Source organism: Pelophylax lessonae (genome assembly GCF_965119305.1).
Source record: "Pelophylax lessonae genome assembly, chromosome: 1".
In the NCBI taxonomy this organism is placed as follows: domain Eukaryota; kingdom Metazoa; phylum Chordata; class Amphibia; order Anura; family Ranidae; genus Pelophylax; species Pelophylax lessonae.
Genome location: NC_138768.1, coordinates 817235886 through 817255683, shown reverse-complemented (window position 1 = coordinate 817255683; position 19798 = coordinate 817235886). Strand labels below are relative to the sequence as shown.

Here is a 19798-nt window from a genome sequence, read left to right as displayed (position 1 = left end):
AATTGATGTCCTTTTTCCCCACAAATAGAGCTTTCCTTTGGTGGTAGGTATTTGATCACCTGTGTGATTTTCATTTTTTGCGCTATAAACTAAAAAGAGAAAGAGCGACAATTCTAAAAAAAAAAAAAAATGATTTTACTTTCTGCTACATAACATTCCGTATATATATATATATATATATATATATAATTACAAATCAAAATTTTTTCATCGTTTTAGGCCAATTTGTATTCTGCTACATATTTCTGGTAAAAAGAAATCTCAATAAGTGTATATTGCTTGGTTTGCGCAACAGTTATCACATGTTCAAACTAGGGGAAAGATTTATGTCATTTTCACATTTTTTTTTTACTAGTAATGGCAGCGGTTGTTAGCGGGACTGTGACATTGCGACATACAGATTGGACACCGGACATTTTTGACACTACTACAGTAATCAGTGCTAAAAATATGCACTGTTGCTGTACCAATGACACTGGCAGGGAAGGGAGGTAAGGGGTCACCACCAGGGGCGATCAAAGGGTTAAATGCGTGCCTAGAGGGTGCTTTCTAAGTGGGGGGGTGGGCTTGCTACATGAACAAAGAGACCTGTGTTCCTAAATAAGAGGTTCATTACTGACAGAACAGAGGTCTGCCGTATTTACAAAGGTAGACCACCGTTCCACAGGGAGAGATTGTGGGCAGATACACTTTTTGTAGCTGCTGACTTTTAACAAACACCAAAAACGACTGGGACTCCGCTTAAATAAATGAGCAGTAGCTCAGCTGACTTCCATCTTCCAATCGTGTGCAAGCAAAACATTTTTTTATTTTCCTTGCATGTGATTGGGTAATATTTGCAACGTGAATCTTTAACTCATTTACTAAGCTCTTTAGCAACTGAACTTTGCAAAGTGCAGAGTCTATTTGCCTTTAGTAAATCAACCCCATAAAGTCAACTTATGCTTATGTATTGTACTGTATACACAAACCTTAGGCGAAGAACATTTAAAAAATTGTTTGTTAAATGCTGAACTCCAGAGAGAGGCAAAAAGCCACCAGTTAGTCCAGCTATGGTACTTTTCCTAAAGGGTAGGAAAAGCCCAAACTTTACTCTTTTCAGAGCACTTTGGTCACTTAATCGGTTCCCAGCTGTGTATCGAACAGATGCCCCATAGTAAGCCTAAGGCCCCTTTCACACGATCAGGTCCACCTGTGCGTTTTTCAGACGGACCTGATCAGGGCACCCATTGACCTCTATGGGGAGGTGGATGTCAGTGGACGTGTCCGCTGACACCCTCCTGGCATCCGATTCAAAAAGATCCGCTGAAAGAGAGAAATCGAAAGAGAGAGAAAGCGAAAGAGGGAAAACAAAAGAGAAAGAGGGGGGGGGGAGGAGAGAGAAAGAGAGGGGAGGGGAAGTAGAGAGAAAGAGAGGGGGGGGGGAAGGAGAGAGAAAGAGAGGGGGGGGAGGAGAGAGAAAGAGAGGGGGGGGAAGGAGAGAGAAAGAGAGGGGGGGGGAAGGAGAGAGAAAGAGAGGGGGGGGGAGGAGAGAGAAAGAGAGGGGGGGGAAGGAGAGAGAAAGAGAGGGGGGGGGGGAAGGAGAGAGAAAGAGAGGGGGGGAAGGAGAGAGAAAGAGAGGGGGGGAAGGAGAGAGAAAGAGAGGGGGGGGGGAAGGAGAGAGAAAGAGAGGGGGAGAAGGAGAGAGAAAGAGAGGGGGGGAAGGAGAGAGAAAGAGAGGGGGCAAAGGAGAGGGGGGAGGGAAGGAGAGAGAAAGAGGAAGGGGAAGGAGAAAGAGGGGGGGTAAGGAGAGAGAAAGAGAGGGGGCAAAGGAGAGGGGGGAAAGGAGAGAGAAAGAGGAGGGGAAGGAGAAAGAGAGGGGGGAGAAGAAAGAGGGGGGGGGGAGAAGAAAGAGGGGGGGGGGAGAAGAAAGAGGGGGGAGAAGAAAGAGAGGGGGGAGAAGAAAGAGAGGGGGAAGGAGAAAGAGAGGGGATGAGAAAGAGAGGGGATGAGAAAGAGAGGGGAGGAGAAACAGGGAGGTGAGAGGGACAGCGAGAGCGAGAGAGGGAGGGGGGAGAGAGCGAGAGAGGGAGGGGGGAGAGAGCGAGAGAGGGAGGGGGAGAGAGCGAGAGAGGGAGGGGGAGAGAGCGAGAGAGGGAGGGGGAGAGAGCGAGAGAGGGAGGGGGAGAGAGCGAGAGAGGGAGAGGAGAGAGCGAGAGAGGGGGAGGAGAGAGCGAGAGAGGGGGAGGAGAGAGAGGGAGGAGAGAGAGAGAGAGAGAGGAGAAGAGAGAGAGAGAGAAGAGAAAAGAGAGAGAGAGGAGAAAAGAGAGAGAGAGAGAGAAGAAAAGAGAGAGAGAGAGAAGAAAAGAGAAGGAGAAGAGAAAAGAGAAGGAGAAGAGAAAAGGGAAGGAGAAGAGAAAAGAAAGAGCAGACTATGGAAAGTAAGGAAAAGTAAAGGGGTGGAAAAAAAGATTGAAGGGAGAAGAGAGCAGGTAAAATGCCAAAAAGAAAAAGGAAAGCGGAATAGGAAAGGAAAGAGAGTGAGTGAGAAGTGAAGAGAGAGAGAAGAGAAAGAAAATGAGCAAAGAGGGTGGGAGAAGGGGGAGAAAGAACGAAAAAGGGATGGGGAGAAATAAGGAAAAAGATAAAAAAAAAAAAAAGCAAAGGAAAGAGACCAAAGAGAAATAAAAAGAGGGAAAATTAAGAGGAAAGCAGAATGGATAGGGAGAGAAAAGGAGGAGCATGGGATGGATAAGGAGGGAATAGAAAAAATAGAGAAAGAGGGAGGGAGCAGAGTACACAGAAAATGAAGAAAGGGAGGAGAGAGAGAACGGGAAAAAAAAAGAGGTTCAAAGGAGGGGGGTACAGGAGAATGAGAGAGTGAATGGAACAGAAGAGAGAAAGAGGGCAAAGAGAGATATAAAGAATAGAAAAATACAGAGGAGAGTGAAAGAAAGGGATTGGGGGAGGGGGGCATGGAAAAGAGTTGGAGAGAGTGTGTAAGTGTGTACAATGAGAGCAGTGGAGGGGTACAAAGTGAAAGGGATGAAGAGGAAACAAAGAATAAAGTGAGAAATGGAGGGTGATGAACTCCTATTTGGACTATTTCCCTCGCACTTTCCATTCTTGTAGGAAAGCGTTCCACAAACCAATAAAGTAGAAATAATCTGAGCTCTCCATTACCCAGAATATAAAGCCGATCTTTAGTTCTAATAATCATTTCTGCAGAAAGTGTCTCGTCTCTCAGACACAAATCCTCTGAAGACGCGCAGGCTAGAATTTCATTCTCCATTCCAGCCAACACAATGGAATCTACATTTCACCATTACTACAGACAATGGCTTCCCAGCCAATTCTGATCCCAACATAAATCACTGACTGCCCGCGTATATGGAACAAATGTGCCAAGCAGAGTCGGGTGGAGCCGGAAATTAAAACCCAGCAGTCCATTTCCCAGCCACAATAAGAAAGCCTTATTCAAACAAGCGGTTAATTAAGGCTATAAACAAAAGGCGCAGTCAAACGCGATGGATAGCTTTCATTTCGGCGGTACATAAACCCCCCCCCCCCTCCTTGTATACAGCAGAATTCTAGGTTTTGTTATATTCCGCGGCTTACTAAAGAATATTCCATTCCAAGGCCTTTAAAACTGCCCTCGTTCTTTTTAATTAGTGCTGGTCGTATTCCTACACAGCCCCGGACAAAACGTTTCTTTGCGGCACGATATGTTTCTTTGTCATCTCGCTGCCCGCTGACATTCATTCGGTTCTGCTTTCACGCTGGGCTTAAGGAACGCGGAGAAATCGGAATGACAAGAGGGAGAGAGCGCGAGAGAGAGGAATCAATGCAATTATACTTACATGCTTTCACAGCAGCCTGAGCCTTAGACATTTTGCCAAATCAGCACCTCTAGGCGGGCTGGGCTTCTTGCAAATTAACGGGCCCCCTTTAACCGGAGGCGCGCAGTGCTGAGTTTTGGCCAAGGTCCGAGCAACATGGTATTCCAGCATGTAATGAGCTGGAGCGGGGCCCAGTCAGATGCAAAAACAGCAGGTAGAGTTCAGGTTCAGACCAAGAAGTGTCCTTGCTCATTTCAAGAAGGGGCGGTTAGCCGTCTTGTCAGGATGCACTGGGCTCTTGCCTTGGGTTGGATTCCTGGACGAGGTGCTATCTGAATGCAGTTTGTATCTTCTACCAATGCATTAGGCCTCTTGCACACTGGGCTATCCAGCTGCAGTGTGTCCCTACCAGCCCCCCGTCAAAGTCAGGTTGACCTGTGTCCCCGGACTTTCATCCCTGAATGCACAGGGCCCTAAACCCCAGGACTACACGGTACAGCGTTCAGCCCCATCCAGCCGCAGCCTGCCATAGACTTAAGGGTGCACCAAATCACAGGGAGGGGCGCACTGCAGCTGGATAGCCCCATGTGCAAGGGGCCTTAGGAGAAAAATTCAAGGAGATGCAACTGTTGACCGCCTGAGAACGCCTGCTGAAAGCCAAGATGACCTTCTGCCTTCAACAGTTTAGATCAGTGACCTGGAACAAGTAGGCAGAGGAGGCAAGTCAGAAAAAAGTCAGAAGTCCTTATTTGAACATTTGTTCCACACCAGTGTCTTAAAATAGTAAAGGTGAGCCCCAGGCAGACATTAAAGACACAATATTGCAGATCTGGATTCATTGATAAATCTATTTTTTTCTTTCAGGTACACGCGTGTTCGTACCCTAAACAACGTTCACAAGTAAGCAATTTGAAGCATTTCAACGCTCAGCATCAAGATTTCCATTATATTCAAAGAGGTCTGTTCTCACTTGAGTCTCTTGGCTCTTGAAGCTGATCAGTTGAAGCAGAACACTAGTTATTAAGGGGAGAGCAGTTTCCCTTATATGTATTCATCTATGGCTGCACACAAACTGACCGCAGGTAATTGGCTAGTTTGTATGCGGCCATAGCACAGAGTGTTGCTGCATCCAGACGCAGCATTTTACTACCTTGTTCCTAATCGATATATAGCTGTCACATGATCTTTCCCAGCCTGTCTGCAGAGAAACATGAGTAGGAGGAGCTTCTAGTCCTCTGCTACTGGTCACATGATCTAAATAAAAAAAAATTGCCTTTGGAATACAGGGTAAAAATAATCATCAATAAACAGTTTAAATTGGCATACAAATATAGATTTGAAATTAAAACTTTATTTTGTGGCAGGGTGGATAAAAATCAATGATTTAAAAAAAAAAAAAAGTTTTTTTTTATTTAAATCTGATTTTTTTGATTTTTTATCAAGTTTATTTTAATAAAATGCTTTTGAAGTAAAAATCCATCTAAAAGATAGTTTTCTATTTAAGATACATTAATAATCTAGTTTATTAAGCTTGAAATGGAGCTTAGTTATGTAGCATGAGGCTGTATATTCTGCAATATTTACATTTTTGATAAACTCATTCAATGAATCCAAGCTCCCCAAGCTGAGATAACATGCGCTATATTGATGCAGTCACACAATTTCAGTTACCATGAGATAAAACAAAGTTCAGGAATATTCCTTTATCCCATTGTTTTGCAAATCAACGTACACTAGAAACTGTATGACTAAATCGGTTCGGATATTGCCAATTTACTAAGCTAACAGCTTATTATTTTAAATGGGAAACCTTTGTTTTGTTTGCAAATATTAAATATTCTAACTACCAGCAAGGATGAGTCCTTACATTTAAAGAGCACCTGTCATTTCAAATACATCATGGCAGCGCCTGTTAGTGGGCATCCACTCACCTGCTGCTACCGCTTCACCAGCCGTCCCATTAAAGTCAACAGGACTGTCGGTGAGTCAACAGTGGGTCAGAGGATGAGCTACTGCGGGACAGAGATGACAATTGCTCTTCAAAAATTATGATTTTAAGTTTCTTTAAATCAAGCCTTTTTACTAGTGATTTAAATCAGGATTTAAACTTGATTTAAATAAAATCCACCCTGTTTCGTGAAAATAACATGCCATGGGTGGATTTCTGCCACTCACAGGCTGTGTCATGCCCCCCCAGCCTGTGTTTTAGAAGAGAGAGGTGAAGCCCACAATCTTCATGTAATATCCCGCTCCCATTATGTTGAGCTGGTTAGTGTGCATGGAGGAGGAGGGAGAAGCCATCATTTACCACTGTGTATACTCCTACATGTGTGACTCTAAAGTTACATGGGCTGCTCATATGTAATAGGGAGGAAATGTTCAGCTTAGAACCTCACTGAAAACGGAGCATGTGCAGAGTTGCTACCACAGCTGCAAAAACCCTAGCGGAACTGAGGACATAAACAAACGGGGGAAGATAGAGAGCAGCAGGATCAACCAGGTTTTTTTCAAGTATGAACAGCATGTAATACAGCATTTACTGATAGTTTATGATGTGGGTTTAGTGACACTTTAAGCAGCCCATAGATTATGCGATGTTCTTTCCTTTCACCATGAGTAGAAGGAAAGAAAATTACTCTAGTCCCTCATCAACACAATTATTGTTTAATAAAAAATATTTCTAGAAATATCTCATCACTTTTCATTATTAGTCACAACCACCATTGGATTACAACCATTGATCTCGTATTGTTGGTAAACCCCTAAGATCACCAGGTGAATTAAAAAAAAAAGTGGCCTCCACAATTAAAAGGCTGGTGAGCTAAAAGTCTAAATTTTGTTTCCTTGATTTAGACACTCTTCAAACACATGGTTTTAGATCCTCCAGGATTAATCACTTCAAGACCGCATTATGTAAATACTGTATAACTTGCGGCTTTGAAGTGGTTATGGGTAAAAATATCAGCCATACCCCGGTATTTTTTTCTTTTAAGATGGTGATTCTCTTTCTTATAAAAGCAATCCGAGCAGCTCATTAGTCACTGGATCGCTTTTAGAAGCAGCGGGAGGGGTAGTTTTTTTTTTTTCATCCAATGCTTTCAAAAGGTGGGGGGGGGGGATTTGAGGTTTTTACAGTTCTCATGATAGGAATAAAAGTGATCAAAAAACATTAAAAGGCACAGTGTAAAAAAAAAAAAATTTAAAATCGTCCCCATCCCTCCATGCTCAAGCGCAGGAAAAAACACAAACTAAGTCGCAAACACATATGTAAATGGTGTTTGCACCACACATGAGGCATCGACGCAAACGTTATAGCGAGAGCAATAATTCTAGAGCTAGATTCCATGAGCGTGCGCAATGTTAAAGCTCGACACGTTAGGTGTCCATTTACGCTGCATAACAGCTTTTATATTATCTTTAATATTTTACAAAAAATTGGATTATATATTGTGTTTTGTTGCAATAAAAGTAATTTGTGTATTTTTTCCCAAAAAATGACACTTGAAAAAATGCTGTACAAATACCATGTGACCTAAAAAAAAAAAAAAATAATAATAATTACAACTATTTTATTCTCTAGGGTCTCTGCTAAAATAAAAACATATAATGTGTGGGCGTTCTAACTCATTTTCTAGCAAAAAAAATTGGATTTTTGACTTGCTGTAAAATCAATTTCTCTGATGTTCATTGACGGACATAGCTCTGGATTCTTAACCATTGGATTATACTGCCCCCTACAGGAGTAGGTATACACCCACTCAGCTTTAGGCACTCCATTTTATTACAAGAAGTGTCAGAAGGAAACCAACTCCACAGAGGGGTGGGTGCTGTGTCCATCAATGAACATCAGAGAAATGGATTTTACGGTAAGTCAAAAATCCCATTTTCGCTTTCGTTCATTGACGGACACAGCTCCTGATCTTCTTAACCATTGGGACGTCCCAAAGCAGTGTTAAACATGAGGAGTGGGAAAAACAGCAGAAAATTTCCCAAGGCTAAACCATAGCCAGCCAGGTACTCTGGAGCTCAACCAAGAACAACTGGAGCTCACCTGGAAGAAATCATACACCCTCAAAGAGGACCAGGTCCTCTAAACAGCAGCCTGCAAAAACTTTGCAGCCAAAAGAAGCATCCGCAGATGCCAACACATCCACTTTATAACATTTTTTTACAAGTGTGCACAGACGACCAGGTGGCCGCCTTGCCAACATGCATCACTGACACCTCATGACGGAAGGCCCAGGAAGCACTAAGCGCCCGAGTAGAGTGCGATGTAACAGGGAAAGGAAGAACTTGACCCTTAATTGAATAGGCCTGAATAACTGTCTGTCCCTAACCATCTGGAAATGGTCAAAGCAGAAGGGACAATCCTTCTCGAGGTCCGTCCGTGGGTACAAATAGTGAGTCTGACTTCCTAAAAGACTCTGTAGCTGCCAGATACACTCTAGTTCCCGAACCACATCCAGGAAATGCAAGGCAATTTTCTTTGGATGTTCAGATCTGGGACACCAAGGCGGCAGATATTGCCGATATTTCGGGAAAGTGCTGTACCGGAGTGATGCCTGCAGCTAGTGGCATCACCCCGGTACCGGCGTCCATAGACGATGGTCGGCTGTCTTGTAATGACAACCGATGCGGCTGAGAAGCCGCTCCCCCGCCCCTCCCGCGGCTTGCCCGGGTCTCCAGTCCCAGGCAACCAGCCTTCACGGCCTCCGAAGACCCGATCAAAGCCGCATTCGGCTTTGATCTGGTCTCCATGTAAAAATCCGGAAGTGGTGTCATTACATCACTTCCGGGTACTCGTCGCCAGATTTAAAAAAAGAAAAAAAAAAGACAGCATTCAAAACAGCCAAACTTGGCGTTTTGAATGCTTTTAAGTGCAGAGGGGTTTGGGGTCTTTTAGACTCCCAGATCCCTCAACAATAGTACCTGTCAAGTAAAAAAAATATATATATATTTTTTTTAAATGTACGAAAATATCGGCCAATATCGATATGCAATGGCCAAAATATCGGTATCGGCGACGAAAAACCGATATCGGGCGATCACTAGTTGCCACCCTAGGACAGGAGGAAGTGTGTTCCTGGCAGGATTACCAAGAGAAAATAAATATAAAAAATAAAAACAAATTAAGCCACCACATCTACAGAAAGGTAGACAAGGCATTCATGGTTTGTTCTTGGGTTTAGATCACTGGTAGACTTGAACTAAAAGAAAAGTAGGGCAGGGTATGCATATATGATAAACATATGCATTAACCGTTATGTACATGTTCATTTTTAACCGATATAAAGGAACATGTTTTATCAAACATTAAAATCATGTAAGAGAAATATGAAGTACTGACTGAGTCAGGGGGTCAGCATGACAACCAGGCAACTAGCATTTCCATCTGAAAATACAATACCCAACTGGAGGGAATTCTATGCAGGAAAAATGACACTAGCATTGTGAACATTTTTAAATCCTCATGTGGAAACGTATTCTCTCAATCAACAGACTAGATTTAATCCTCGTGCAGTAGCCTTAGTAAAATGGACAGGAAAGCATCATATCCAGTTCGTTTGCAGAGCAATTTTTTTTCTTTGTCGCATACATGCAATAATCCTAATTTTTGGCAATAAAACTACATAAACCCCCAAAACATTATAGATTTTCTGAAAGCAGAGGCCTTGTAGAATAAAAAGGTGATAGTTGCAAAGTTTTGTTTCAGGTGATATTTGCGCAACTGAAAAAAATATAATAAAATGAATTTTAGTGTAAAACCATACCATATAATACACATTTTTGGTTCAAATATAAAAGATGTGTTTGCTTAGAGTAAATAGATACCCAACATTCGATGTTTTAAAATTGCTTGCACCTGCAATATTGCCAAAAAACGATGGTGGCCAAAAATCACCATTGGTGACTATTTAAAAGCCGTTACAGCTCATCAATTTTGAGTTAACTAGAAGCTCTTGCGCTAGAATTTACATACATGTGCATGCATTTGCGCAGGTGTGCAGGTCAACGGGGGTTTTGGCAATATTTTTTTAAAAATATATTTTATCATTTCATGTTTATTTTTTCATTTAAAATTTTTTTTTTTTTTTTTTTTTTTACGCGATTGCTATCACAAGGGGTTATTTAACCCCTATGTGATAGCATTGGGCAGGTGACAGGTACTCTTTTTGGACACATTAGGGGTCTGGATTTGCCTCGGTCTCAATGTAGTCTCTCTCCCTCCTCCAGTGTCAGTAAGCAATGAACAGCCCGGGAACCATGGGAGGGCGGGCCGCCAGCAGGGGGGGGGGGCACCGCGTGGCCGGCTGTGTGAAAGTGGTTTCACTTTGAAGCCAGTTGCCGCCTCTACAAAACACACACAAGCTGATGGCTGCTACTTGTGATCAAAAGTTGTGAGCTTGTAATCAAAGGTTTACAGAGTACACCCGAAGAGCTGAACCGGATATTTACTTGTTTTTTTATTTCTTTTAACACATTTCTTCAGTTACTTCCTGGTTTCCAGGCCTAGGCAAACATGTCATCCATCCCAGAAGTCTTCAGGAGGGGAGGAGGGGTTTTCTCACCTAAACACACCCTCTCCTGCCTGCATGCCTGAGTTAATGGTAGATGGATTCAAGGAAGTAAATACTACAGGAATCAACTGCCCTTACTTTTGGGGGATAAAACATATCAAGGGCGACTTCAGGAACTTAATATGTACAATTATGGAAAGGGGAGACATGATTGAAACCTTTAAATACGTCAAGGGGGTGAATAAGGTTCAGGAAAGCAGTTTTTTCAACATGAAACCAAAATCCAGAACACGGGGACATGACCGCAAACTAACTGGAAGGAAGTTCAAAACGAATATTGGAAAGTATTATTTTACTGAAAGGGTAGTGGATGCTTGGAATAAACTTCCAGCAGAGGCAGTGAGACAGTCAACAGTAAATGGATTCAAACATGCCGGGGACAAGCCTAGAGCTATACTTCGACAATAAATAAAAAAAAATTAAAAAAAGGAGCAGACTCGATGGACTAATCTGCTGTCACTCTTCTATGTTACGAAGATGGCCATAGCCAGAAATGCTAGGGTTTTTCAAATGATTTCTCAGAAAAATCAAGCATGGGGACCTGCAGGGATAGGTGAGCTCGCTTTAAAGGGGTTATAAAGTCAGAAGGTTTTAAATCTTAATACATACTATGCATGAAGATAAAAAAAAAACTGCATGCAGCAACCTCCCCAGCACCCCCTAATACTTACCCGATGTCCCTCTCTGTCCAGCGATAACTACAAGTGTCTGAGATTCTCCTCCAGCGTCTTTGGCTCCCGCTGCTGTCAAAGTCAGCTAGCCAATCAGAAAAGATAAGGGGCGGGGCTCCATGTCTGAATGGACACAGGGAGCTGTGACTCAGCTCGGGTGTCCCCATAGAAAGCTGCTTGCTGTGGGGGCACTCAACAGGAGGGAGGGGCCAGGATCACAGAATAGGGACCCGAGAAGAGGATCCAGGCCACTGACCTGGCAAAACCAACTGCACAGAGGAGGTAAGTATAACATGCTTGTTATTTTTATAGGAAAAAAAACAAGACTTTACAATCACTTTAAATATTATAAATGAATGATATAACATTTTTGGCTTGTGGAGCTCAGATACAGTGTAGTTTTATTAACACAACAGAAAATTGTACAACAAAGTGTCTGAGAATTTCCAAAAGACATCAGGACAGACATATGGAAGTTGCCAATACTCAAGGGCAAACTCACTCAACCTTTTTACCCCCAGAGGATCCAATAATAATAAAAAACGGAATTTTTGTAAAATCTTACCTGTAAAATTCCTTTCTCTGAGTCCTCCGACAGTCGCCGCCCACTTCATATTCATCACCAATGGGGTTATGTCCTTTATTTCGTAGGAGTAGCTAGGCAATAGAATATGTTAGTACAAAGACTTTTAACATATCCCACCCCCAGGGGGTGGTCCCCTCAGTACATAACCCTCCACTTCCTGTATCCAACTCAGTTTCAGTGGAATAGCAGTAGAGAGTACATCAAAACCCCAAAAGAGGGGCGGGGGCGGCGACTGTCGGAGGACTCAGAGAAAGGAATTTTACAGGTAAGATTTTACAAAAATTCCGTTTTCTCTTACGTCCTCCGACAGTCGCCGCCCACTTCATATTCATCACCAATGGGGATGTCCCAAAGCAGTGTAAACATGAGGGGTGGGAAGAACTCAGCCGCGCCCAAGGCAACGCCGTCTCCCCATCAGAGAAAGGAACCTTACCAAAGGAAGGAAACCAGTTGGGCATAAGAACAAAACACACGCTCAACAGGAGCAAGAAAACCCAGGGAAAAAACAAAAATCCCAAAAAGCCAAAGAACCCGTAACAAGGGCTCTAGGAAACTGCCGCACTAAGAACCTTGCGGCCAAAGGAAGCATCAGCCGATGCCTGAACATCTACTCTGTAGAATATCGTGAAAGTGTGTACGGTCGACCAAGTCGCCACCTCACACACCTGGGCCACAGAGGCCCCATGACGACAGGCCCAAGACGTACTCAGAGATCTGGTAGAGTGCGCCTTCACAGGTACAGGGGGAACTTTCCCCCTCAAAGCATAGGCCTGATCAATGGTCCGTCTGATCCATTTGGCGATTGTAGAAGCCGACGCCGCCATGCCCTTCCGAGGACCTCCCGGAAGGACAAACAAGACTCAAAGACTCAGTCGATGTGAAATAGACTCTAATCGCCCGGACAACATCCAAGGAGTGAAGCAACACCTCCGTCGGATGCTTCGGCTTCGCGCAAAGCGAAGGTTTGACAATGTCCACATTGAGATGAAAGTCCGAAACCCTTTTTGGAAGAAAAGAAGGGTTAGGTCGCAAGACCACCTTGTCCAAATGCACAACCAGACACGGAGACTTGCAGGACAAGGCTGCCAGCCCCGACACTCGACGAGTCGAGGTGATAGCCACCAAAAAGGCGACCTTCTTGGATAACAAAGACAGCGAGATCTCCCTGAACCTTTCAAAAGGAGCACGCTGCAATACTGATAGAACTAGATTCAAGTCCCAAGGGGGAAGAGGGTCCCTCCTAGGAGGGATCAGATGACGTACCCCCCGCACAAAAGTGCCAACCAAAGAATCAGATGCCACAGGCCGTTGAAAAAGAACGGCCAAAGCAGACACCTGACCCTTGAACGTGGCCAGCGCCAGACGCTGGTCAACACCCGTCTGAAGGAAGGGCAACACCCTAGACACCGAATAAGTGTCAGGAGAGAAACCCCTGGATTCGCACCAGGCAAAATACGCCTTCCAAGTACGGTAATAAACCTTCCCCGAGGAAGACTTCCTCGCAGTTATTAAGGTGTGAGTGAACTCAGGGGAAAGACCCCTGTTCTTCAGGACCTCGGATTTAACAGCCAGGCCGTCAAGACCAGCGACTGTAAAGCAGGATGGAAGATCGGTCCTTGCGACAGAAGATCTTCTCGAAGAGGCAGACGCCACGGGGCGTCGATTGCCAGATATACGAGGTCTGCGTACCAGGACCGGCGAGGCCAGTCCGGTGCCACAAGAATCACCGTGGTCGGTTCCGCGAAGGAACCTGGACAGCAATTGAATCGGTGGGAACGCATACATCAGTTGGTGCTGATGCCACGGGGCAACCAACGCGTCCGACGCGTCTGCCCGAGGATCGCGCGTCCTTGCCATGAACCGTGGTACTTTGTTGTTCAGACGAGACGCGAACAGGTCTACCTCCGGAAGACCCCACCTCGCGCACAACATCTGGAAGACAGCCGGGTGAAGGGACCATTCCCCCTGGTTCAGGGTCTGGCGGCTCAGATAATCCGCCTGCCAAATTTTCTCCCCCGGAATGTGAACTGCCGATATTGCCGGGACATGCGTCTCGGCCCAAGACAGAATCGCGGCCACTTCTCGAGCCGCCCGGGCACTCCTGGTGCCCCCTTGGTGATTGATGTAAGCCACCGCCGTGGCATTGTCCGTCTGCACCCGAACCGGGTTCCAACGACGAAGACAGAGGAGTATCGCTCGCAGTTCCAGAACGTTGATCGGAAGGGAGGATTCCTCCGTCGACCAAACACCCTGGGCGGACAGAACGCCCAGAACACCACCCCAGCCCGACAGGCTGGCGTCCGTGGTGATCACCGTCCACGAAAGGGGACGAAAAGACTTGCCCCCCGATACTGAGGGGGATTGAAGCCACCACAGAAGAGCCCTTCTGGTCTGAGAACTCAATGACATCTGGAGATCCAGAGACTGCGGACGCCCGTCCCACTTGGACAATATCTCCGCTTGGAGATCCCGTGTGTGAAACTGGGCGAAGGGAATCGCCTCGAAAGCCGAGACCATCAATCCCAGACACCGCATGCACGTCCGAATGGACGAAGATGGAACGTCCCTGAGGGACCTGACTGCCACCTGAAGAGCTGCGAGTTTTTCTTCCGGCAGGAAGACCTTCGCCTGGACAGAGTCCAGAATCATACCCAGGTAAGAAGACCGAACCGATGGGCACAATGTCGACTTTGGAAAATTGATCGTCCAACCAAACTCCTGCAGAGTCTGCAACGTGACGGACAGATCCTTCTCCAGACTCTGGCTGGTCGCAGACCGAACCAGAATATCGTCCAGATACCCCAGAACCGAAATGCCCTGGGCCCTCAACAAAGCCAGAATCGGTGCCAGCACTTTGGTGAACACCCTCGGAGCCGAGGCGAGACCAAAAGGCAACGCCACAAATTGGTAATGATCTTCCGCTATGGCGAATCGAAGGTACCTCTGGTGACCCTCGAAAACCGGGATGTGAAGATACGCATCCTTCAAGTCGATGGAAGCCATGAACTCCCCCGGAACCAGGGCAGCCACCACCGACCGCAGGGATTCCATGCGGAACTTGCGCACCCGCACAAAGCGGTTCAGCGCCTTCAAGTCCAGAATCGGACGCACCTAGCCCTCCTTCCTGGGCACGGTGAGCAGATTGGAATAGAACCCTCGAAATCTGTCCCGATGAGGCACCGGGACCACCACTCCCTGAGCCCTCAGGTCCTGCACCGCTAGATGCAGGTCCCGCAAACGCTCCGGGGATAAGAGAAGACTGGAGGGAAAAAATCTGCTCTCCGGCCGAGAGAGAAACTCGATCTAGTAGCCAGATCGAACGATTTCCTGTGAATTGGGTGAGGGCGCCCCTTCAGGCCGCACTGTTGTGGGCCGCAGAACCGGATTGGCCGGACTTTTGCTTACCTGCCCACGGCTTCTTGCGGGAGCCTTGACCCTTGGACGGCTTGCCCCAAAGTGTGACCGAAAGGCACGAAAGGACCCCTGAGGGGGCCGAAATAAAGCATTCTTTTTTCCCAGGAGCCGTCTCAGTCTTGTGGGATTGAGGTAAGAGCGTGCTCTTACCCCCCGTGACCCCTTTAATTAGGGCATCCAGGGATTCGCCAAAAAGGCGAGAACCATCAAAAGGTAGATTGGCCAAGGTCTTACGTGAAGATTGATCCACAGACCAACACTTCAACCAAACCAGGCGGCGAGATAACACCGCCACACTGTGTACACGTGCAGCCAACGGAACCATATCCAGGTCCGCATCACACAAATACATGACACCCTGGTGGATTTGATCCACCATATCCAAAGTCGCCTGGGGGGCAGAATCAGCCACCAGGACATGCCTAAGCACCTGTGTCCAGCTCGCGACCGCCTGGGCCGCCATAAGTGAAGCAAATAAAGCTTTCAACATAGAACCCATAATAGAATAGGTACGACGGGCAAGGGACTCCATCCTCTTGTCCGTGGCATCCCGGAACACCGGGGTGTCTTCAGCAGGAATCGCAGTGGACTTGTTCAAAACTGCTAACGCATGGTCCACCGGAGGTGGGACACACCAACGCCCATCAGTAGCGGGCGTAAAAGGATAGCGCAGCTTAAACCTACTTGGTACAGCAAAAGGTTTGCGTATATTACGCCATCGTTCTTTCACAGCGCGCTGAAAATCATCAGTGCATGGAAACATCTGCGATGATTTGCGCCTTTTCTGCGTCCCATAAGCCGCCAAGGCAGCTGGAGGACATGTTTTCTCCTCCAAACGCAGAGTTTGCTTGATAGAAGCAACCAATTCATCCATGAGTGCAAGCTCTTCAGACGAGCCAGGGGGAGACTTATCAATCCCCTCTACCTCAGCCTCCATTTCTGACCCTATAAGGTCCAGGGAGGAACGAGACCCCGATAAGGAGATCTCTGCCACAGCAGCCCCAGTACCATCACCCTCTGAAACAGAGGAAATTGAAAACTCTGGGCCTTTTAGAGGATTGAGCAACCACCAGCATTTGCACCTGAGTCGCAAGGCTAGCCACAATCGCAGCCAAATCCCCCCCCGGGGGGGGGGGGAACCGCAGTCCCCTGGCTTCCCACTAAATTGGCAGGAAACTAGTATTCCTGAGAATCTATGCCCTTGTAGCAACAAAAATAAAAGGGTGACCGCCCCTTTAAGAGAGCGCTGCGATCGTAGCCCACTCACACTAGGCATCCCACATAAGGGACCCCCACAGGGACAAGTATACCAAGGCAGGATACAGGGAATAAAAAGAAATGAACCTGGAGAGATCGGTGCTGCTGCTGCCTGCGGTGCTCCTGAAGGAAAGGAAATGCTGGCATACAGGGCGCTCTATGAAAGCCTATGGAGGCTACAAGAAAATGGCCGCCATGCATGTAAAACATGCGGCCGGAGCGATCGCAGCCAAAATGGCGCCGTTTGGCGCCAAAACTGCCGCTCCCACACCCCATGAGGGAGAAGTAAAACACACCATCTGCCCAAAAAAGGAACATGGTAAACCGCCGCAGCGGCGCTGTAATGTGCCCCAAGCATGAGAACTCAAGCCCCACAGCACACAGCCGTTCACACAGACAGAAAACTGACACAGAGTGCAGCCAGCCCCCCCTCCTGCAGCCCACAGCATGCAATGTGAGAGATAGGGAAAACGTAATAGTGTGAACACAGGGCAAGGTACACAGTCCCAGACTGACACCCCCCAGACAGACAGGTCCCCACATAAATGCACTTACCTCTTAAATGGCGTGGGGGACCCGCACAGGCGAACAAACCGCTGCACATGAGGCAGGGAGAGTCGCATCCAGGACGCATCAGAAGGTGGGTTGAGAAACCGCACAGCGTCCAGTGAGGTAGCCACCTCACCTAGCATCCCTGCACGGAACAGGGATGGGTCGTTCAGATAACTCAGGAGCGATACCTGACTGAACGCTCGATGGCGGGCTGAGAAGCCACTGACCCACAGCCTGCTACCAGGGGGGTCAGCCCGAGACGCAGCCCGCATGATCCTCTTCTTCCGAAGAACTAACTAACGCTGGTAAAATAACAGCTAACAAGAAAGAGAGAAAAAACTGAAATAAAATCCAAAGAAAAGGAAAGAGAGCTGAGACAAGGTGCCCCAGCACAGAAACTTCCAGCTACTCCTGACAGCTAGACAAATGAAACTGAGTTGGATACAGGAAGTGGAGGGTTATGTACTGAGGGGACCACCCCCTGGGGGTGGGATATGTTAAAAGTCTTTGTACTAACATATTCTATTGCCTAGCTACTCCTACGGAATAAAGGACATAACCCCATTGGTGATGAATATGAAGTGGGCGGCGACTGTCGGAGGACGTAAGAGAAAAAAAGTTTACATGTCTTTAGGATCTAATGAAACCACTTAATTGGGGTTGAATGTGAAAATGCCCCTTGCATTGGTGGCCAGTAGGAAAATTGCCCCTAAATTGTGAGAATGCCTCCCTTACAAACATTAAAATGATCATTGGTAGTATGCTGGCCCTGGAACTATGCAGGCACCTTCAAACAGAAGGACAATCAACTCAATGAACCCTTAGCAGCCTAGGATTCTTAGAGTTCCACAGAACCCTGGTCAAGAATGGCTGCTCTAAAGGTTCTAAAGGTGCTAGTTCTAGGACTTTATCCCCCAATTCACTATTCAAAGAGTCCCTACCCTGGAACAAGCATTGTCCTGACACCTATTCTGCTCATACCAGGTCATGTAGTGAAAGAGGACAGCCCTGAAACATGCATTGGACAAGCTCGCAATGACATTTCTCTTTGTTATCCTGACCGGTTAATCCTACTGAACTCCTTAACAATATGAAAGCAGAGGCTGAATTACCTTCTCGTGGATTTCTTGCGTGGACTGGGCATCACAGAAAGCCACCGTGGCCACATCTTTAAGAATGGGCATTTCTACTGTACAATCCCGGCCGTCCAGCAGTGCCACGAGGGGCCGCGGGTGCATGGGCCCATTCATGATGGGAGGTCGAATGCCTAGAGAAACAAGAAAAATAAAGATAAATACACTTGGAAAAAGATTTTAATCTCAGGAGAGCCAAATGAAACTATTACAACCGTGGAAAATGCAGCAAGCAAGCAAAACGTGAGATAAGCCGATCATTCGATTGACTTCTCTTTACTGGGAATGGCCATATATGGATCAAAATTTGGCCAGTCCCTGCTGAATGGGAATGGTGGAAAATATTCCTTTGATCAGCGCTGCAGCCAACCAGCTGAAGTGCAGGTCAGTGTATTCCAACAGCGGAACAGAACAACACAGCGGGGAGGATTTCTCCATCCACCTCGAATGTATGAATGGGGGAATCCGATTGTTTGTTTGTTTTTTTCCTTTTTATCCGCCCACTGGCTACGAATAAAAAGGTCCAGCTATGGCCAGCTTAAAGTGATTGTAAACCCTTACATTTTAACCAGTGAAGTGACAAGCCTCAGGTAATACACAGAGAAGAAACAAATCCTCCTAGAGCTGGAATTACACACTACAGAGCTCAGTAAGGAGAGCTCAGAGCTGATTGGAGGGAAGGGACACACACCCCTTCAAACAACACACAGGAACAGAGCTGAGGCTGTCAATCATAGGCTGTGTGCTGGAGATCCCTGCCCTGCTACCTTTTTCCTCTTAATGTCAGGAAAACTTGTCTGAAGTGACTCATGCAGGTAGTAGAGGAATGGGGGCAGCAGACAGAAATTACATTTAGTGCTCCTAATTGAAATAAGTACAGGGATATGCTCTGTTCATATTTCATGTCTGAGATTAACCACCACTTTAAGTCCCGGTTCACATTTGTGCGATGCTGGAACGCTGCAAATATACAGCGTGTTCCCGCATCGCATCCACACCCCTGGGAGTTCACACTGCCATATGCGATACGCAGGGAGCGTCAATTAAAAGTTAACGGCACCCCCAGTTGTGATCGCATATAGCAGTGCGATCTGCAAGTTTGCACAGAATCGGATCGCACTAGTGTGAACCACCATGCGATCCGATTCTGCGGCGGATTAAAAAAAAGGGTCAAGTGCCTGTTTAGTGCGATTGCGGTGCAAATTCAGCCATACAAACTGTATGGCTGAAATTTGCACCGCACAGACAGACATCGCATGTAATTTTTGGAGCAGTGCGCTCCGAATTACATGCGTTCTCTGTGATCGCACTAATGTGAACCGGCACTTAGACTGGGACCTCAGAAATGCAGGAAGCCACATACTGAGGACGCCATCATCCCAAGACCCAGCACGCTGCAGCAGTGCTGTATTTTGGCCTAGGCCGACAAGGCCCAGGCCTAGGGCGGCACTTTGCAGGGGGGCAGCAAAAAAGCAGCCCCCCCCCCTCCACCTGAGACCCTTTTGGCCACTGGTTGCTAGAGCCGCCTCTCCCACCGCTCTCTCTCTCATCCCCCCCTCTCTCTCAACCCTCCTCTCTCATCCCCCCTCTCTCTCTCTCACCCCCTCGCTTTCTCTCTCTCACCCCCCTCTCTCTCAACCCCCCCTACCCCCCCTCTCTCTCCCTCACCCACCCCCCCCCCTCTCTCTCCCTCACCCACCCCTACCCCCCTCTCTCTCCCTCACCCACCCCTACCCCCCCCCCTCTCTCCCTCACCCACCCCTACCCCCCCCTCTCTCCCTCACCCACC

The 19798-nt window shown here is 46.8% G+C and overlaps 1 protein-coding gene across 5 annotated transcripts in view; it reads right to left on the bottom strand.

Moving 5' to 3' along the window:
* The window catches only part of CTBP1 (C-terminal binding protein 1), a 999951-nt gene that overhangs the window by 124058 nt on the left and 856095 nt on the right, over nucleotides 1-19798 (bottom strand). For all 5 annotated transcript variants that reach the window (XM_082247492.1, XM_082247495.1, XM_082247493.1 and 2 more), the window contains one exon: nucleotides 17989-18143. In XM_082247492.1, coding sequence (XP_082103618.1) covers nucleotides 17989-18143 — 155 coding nt within the window. The remainder of the gene's footprint in view (nucleotides 1-17988; nucleotides 18144-19798) is intronic.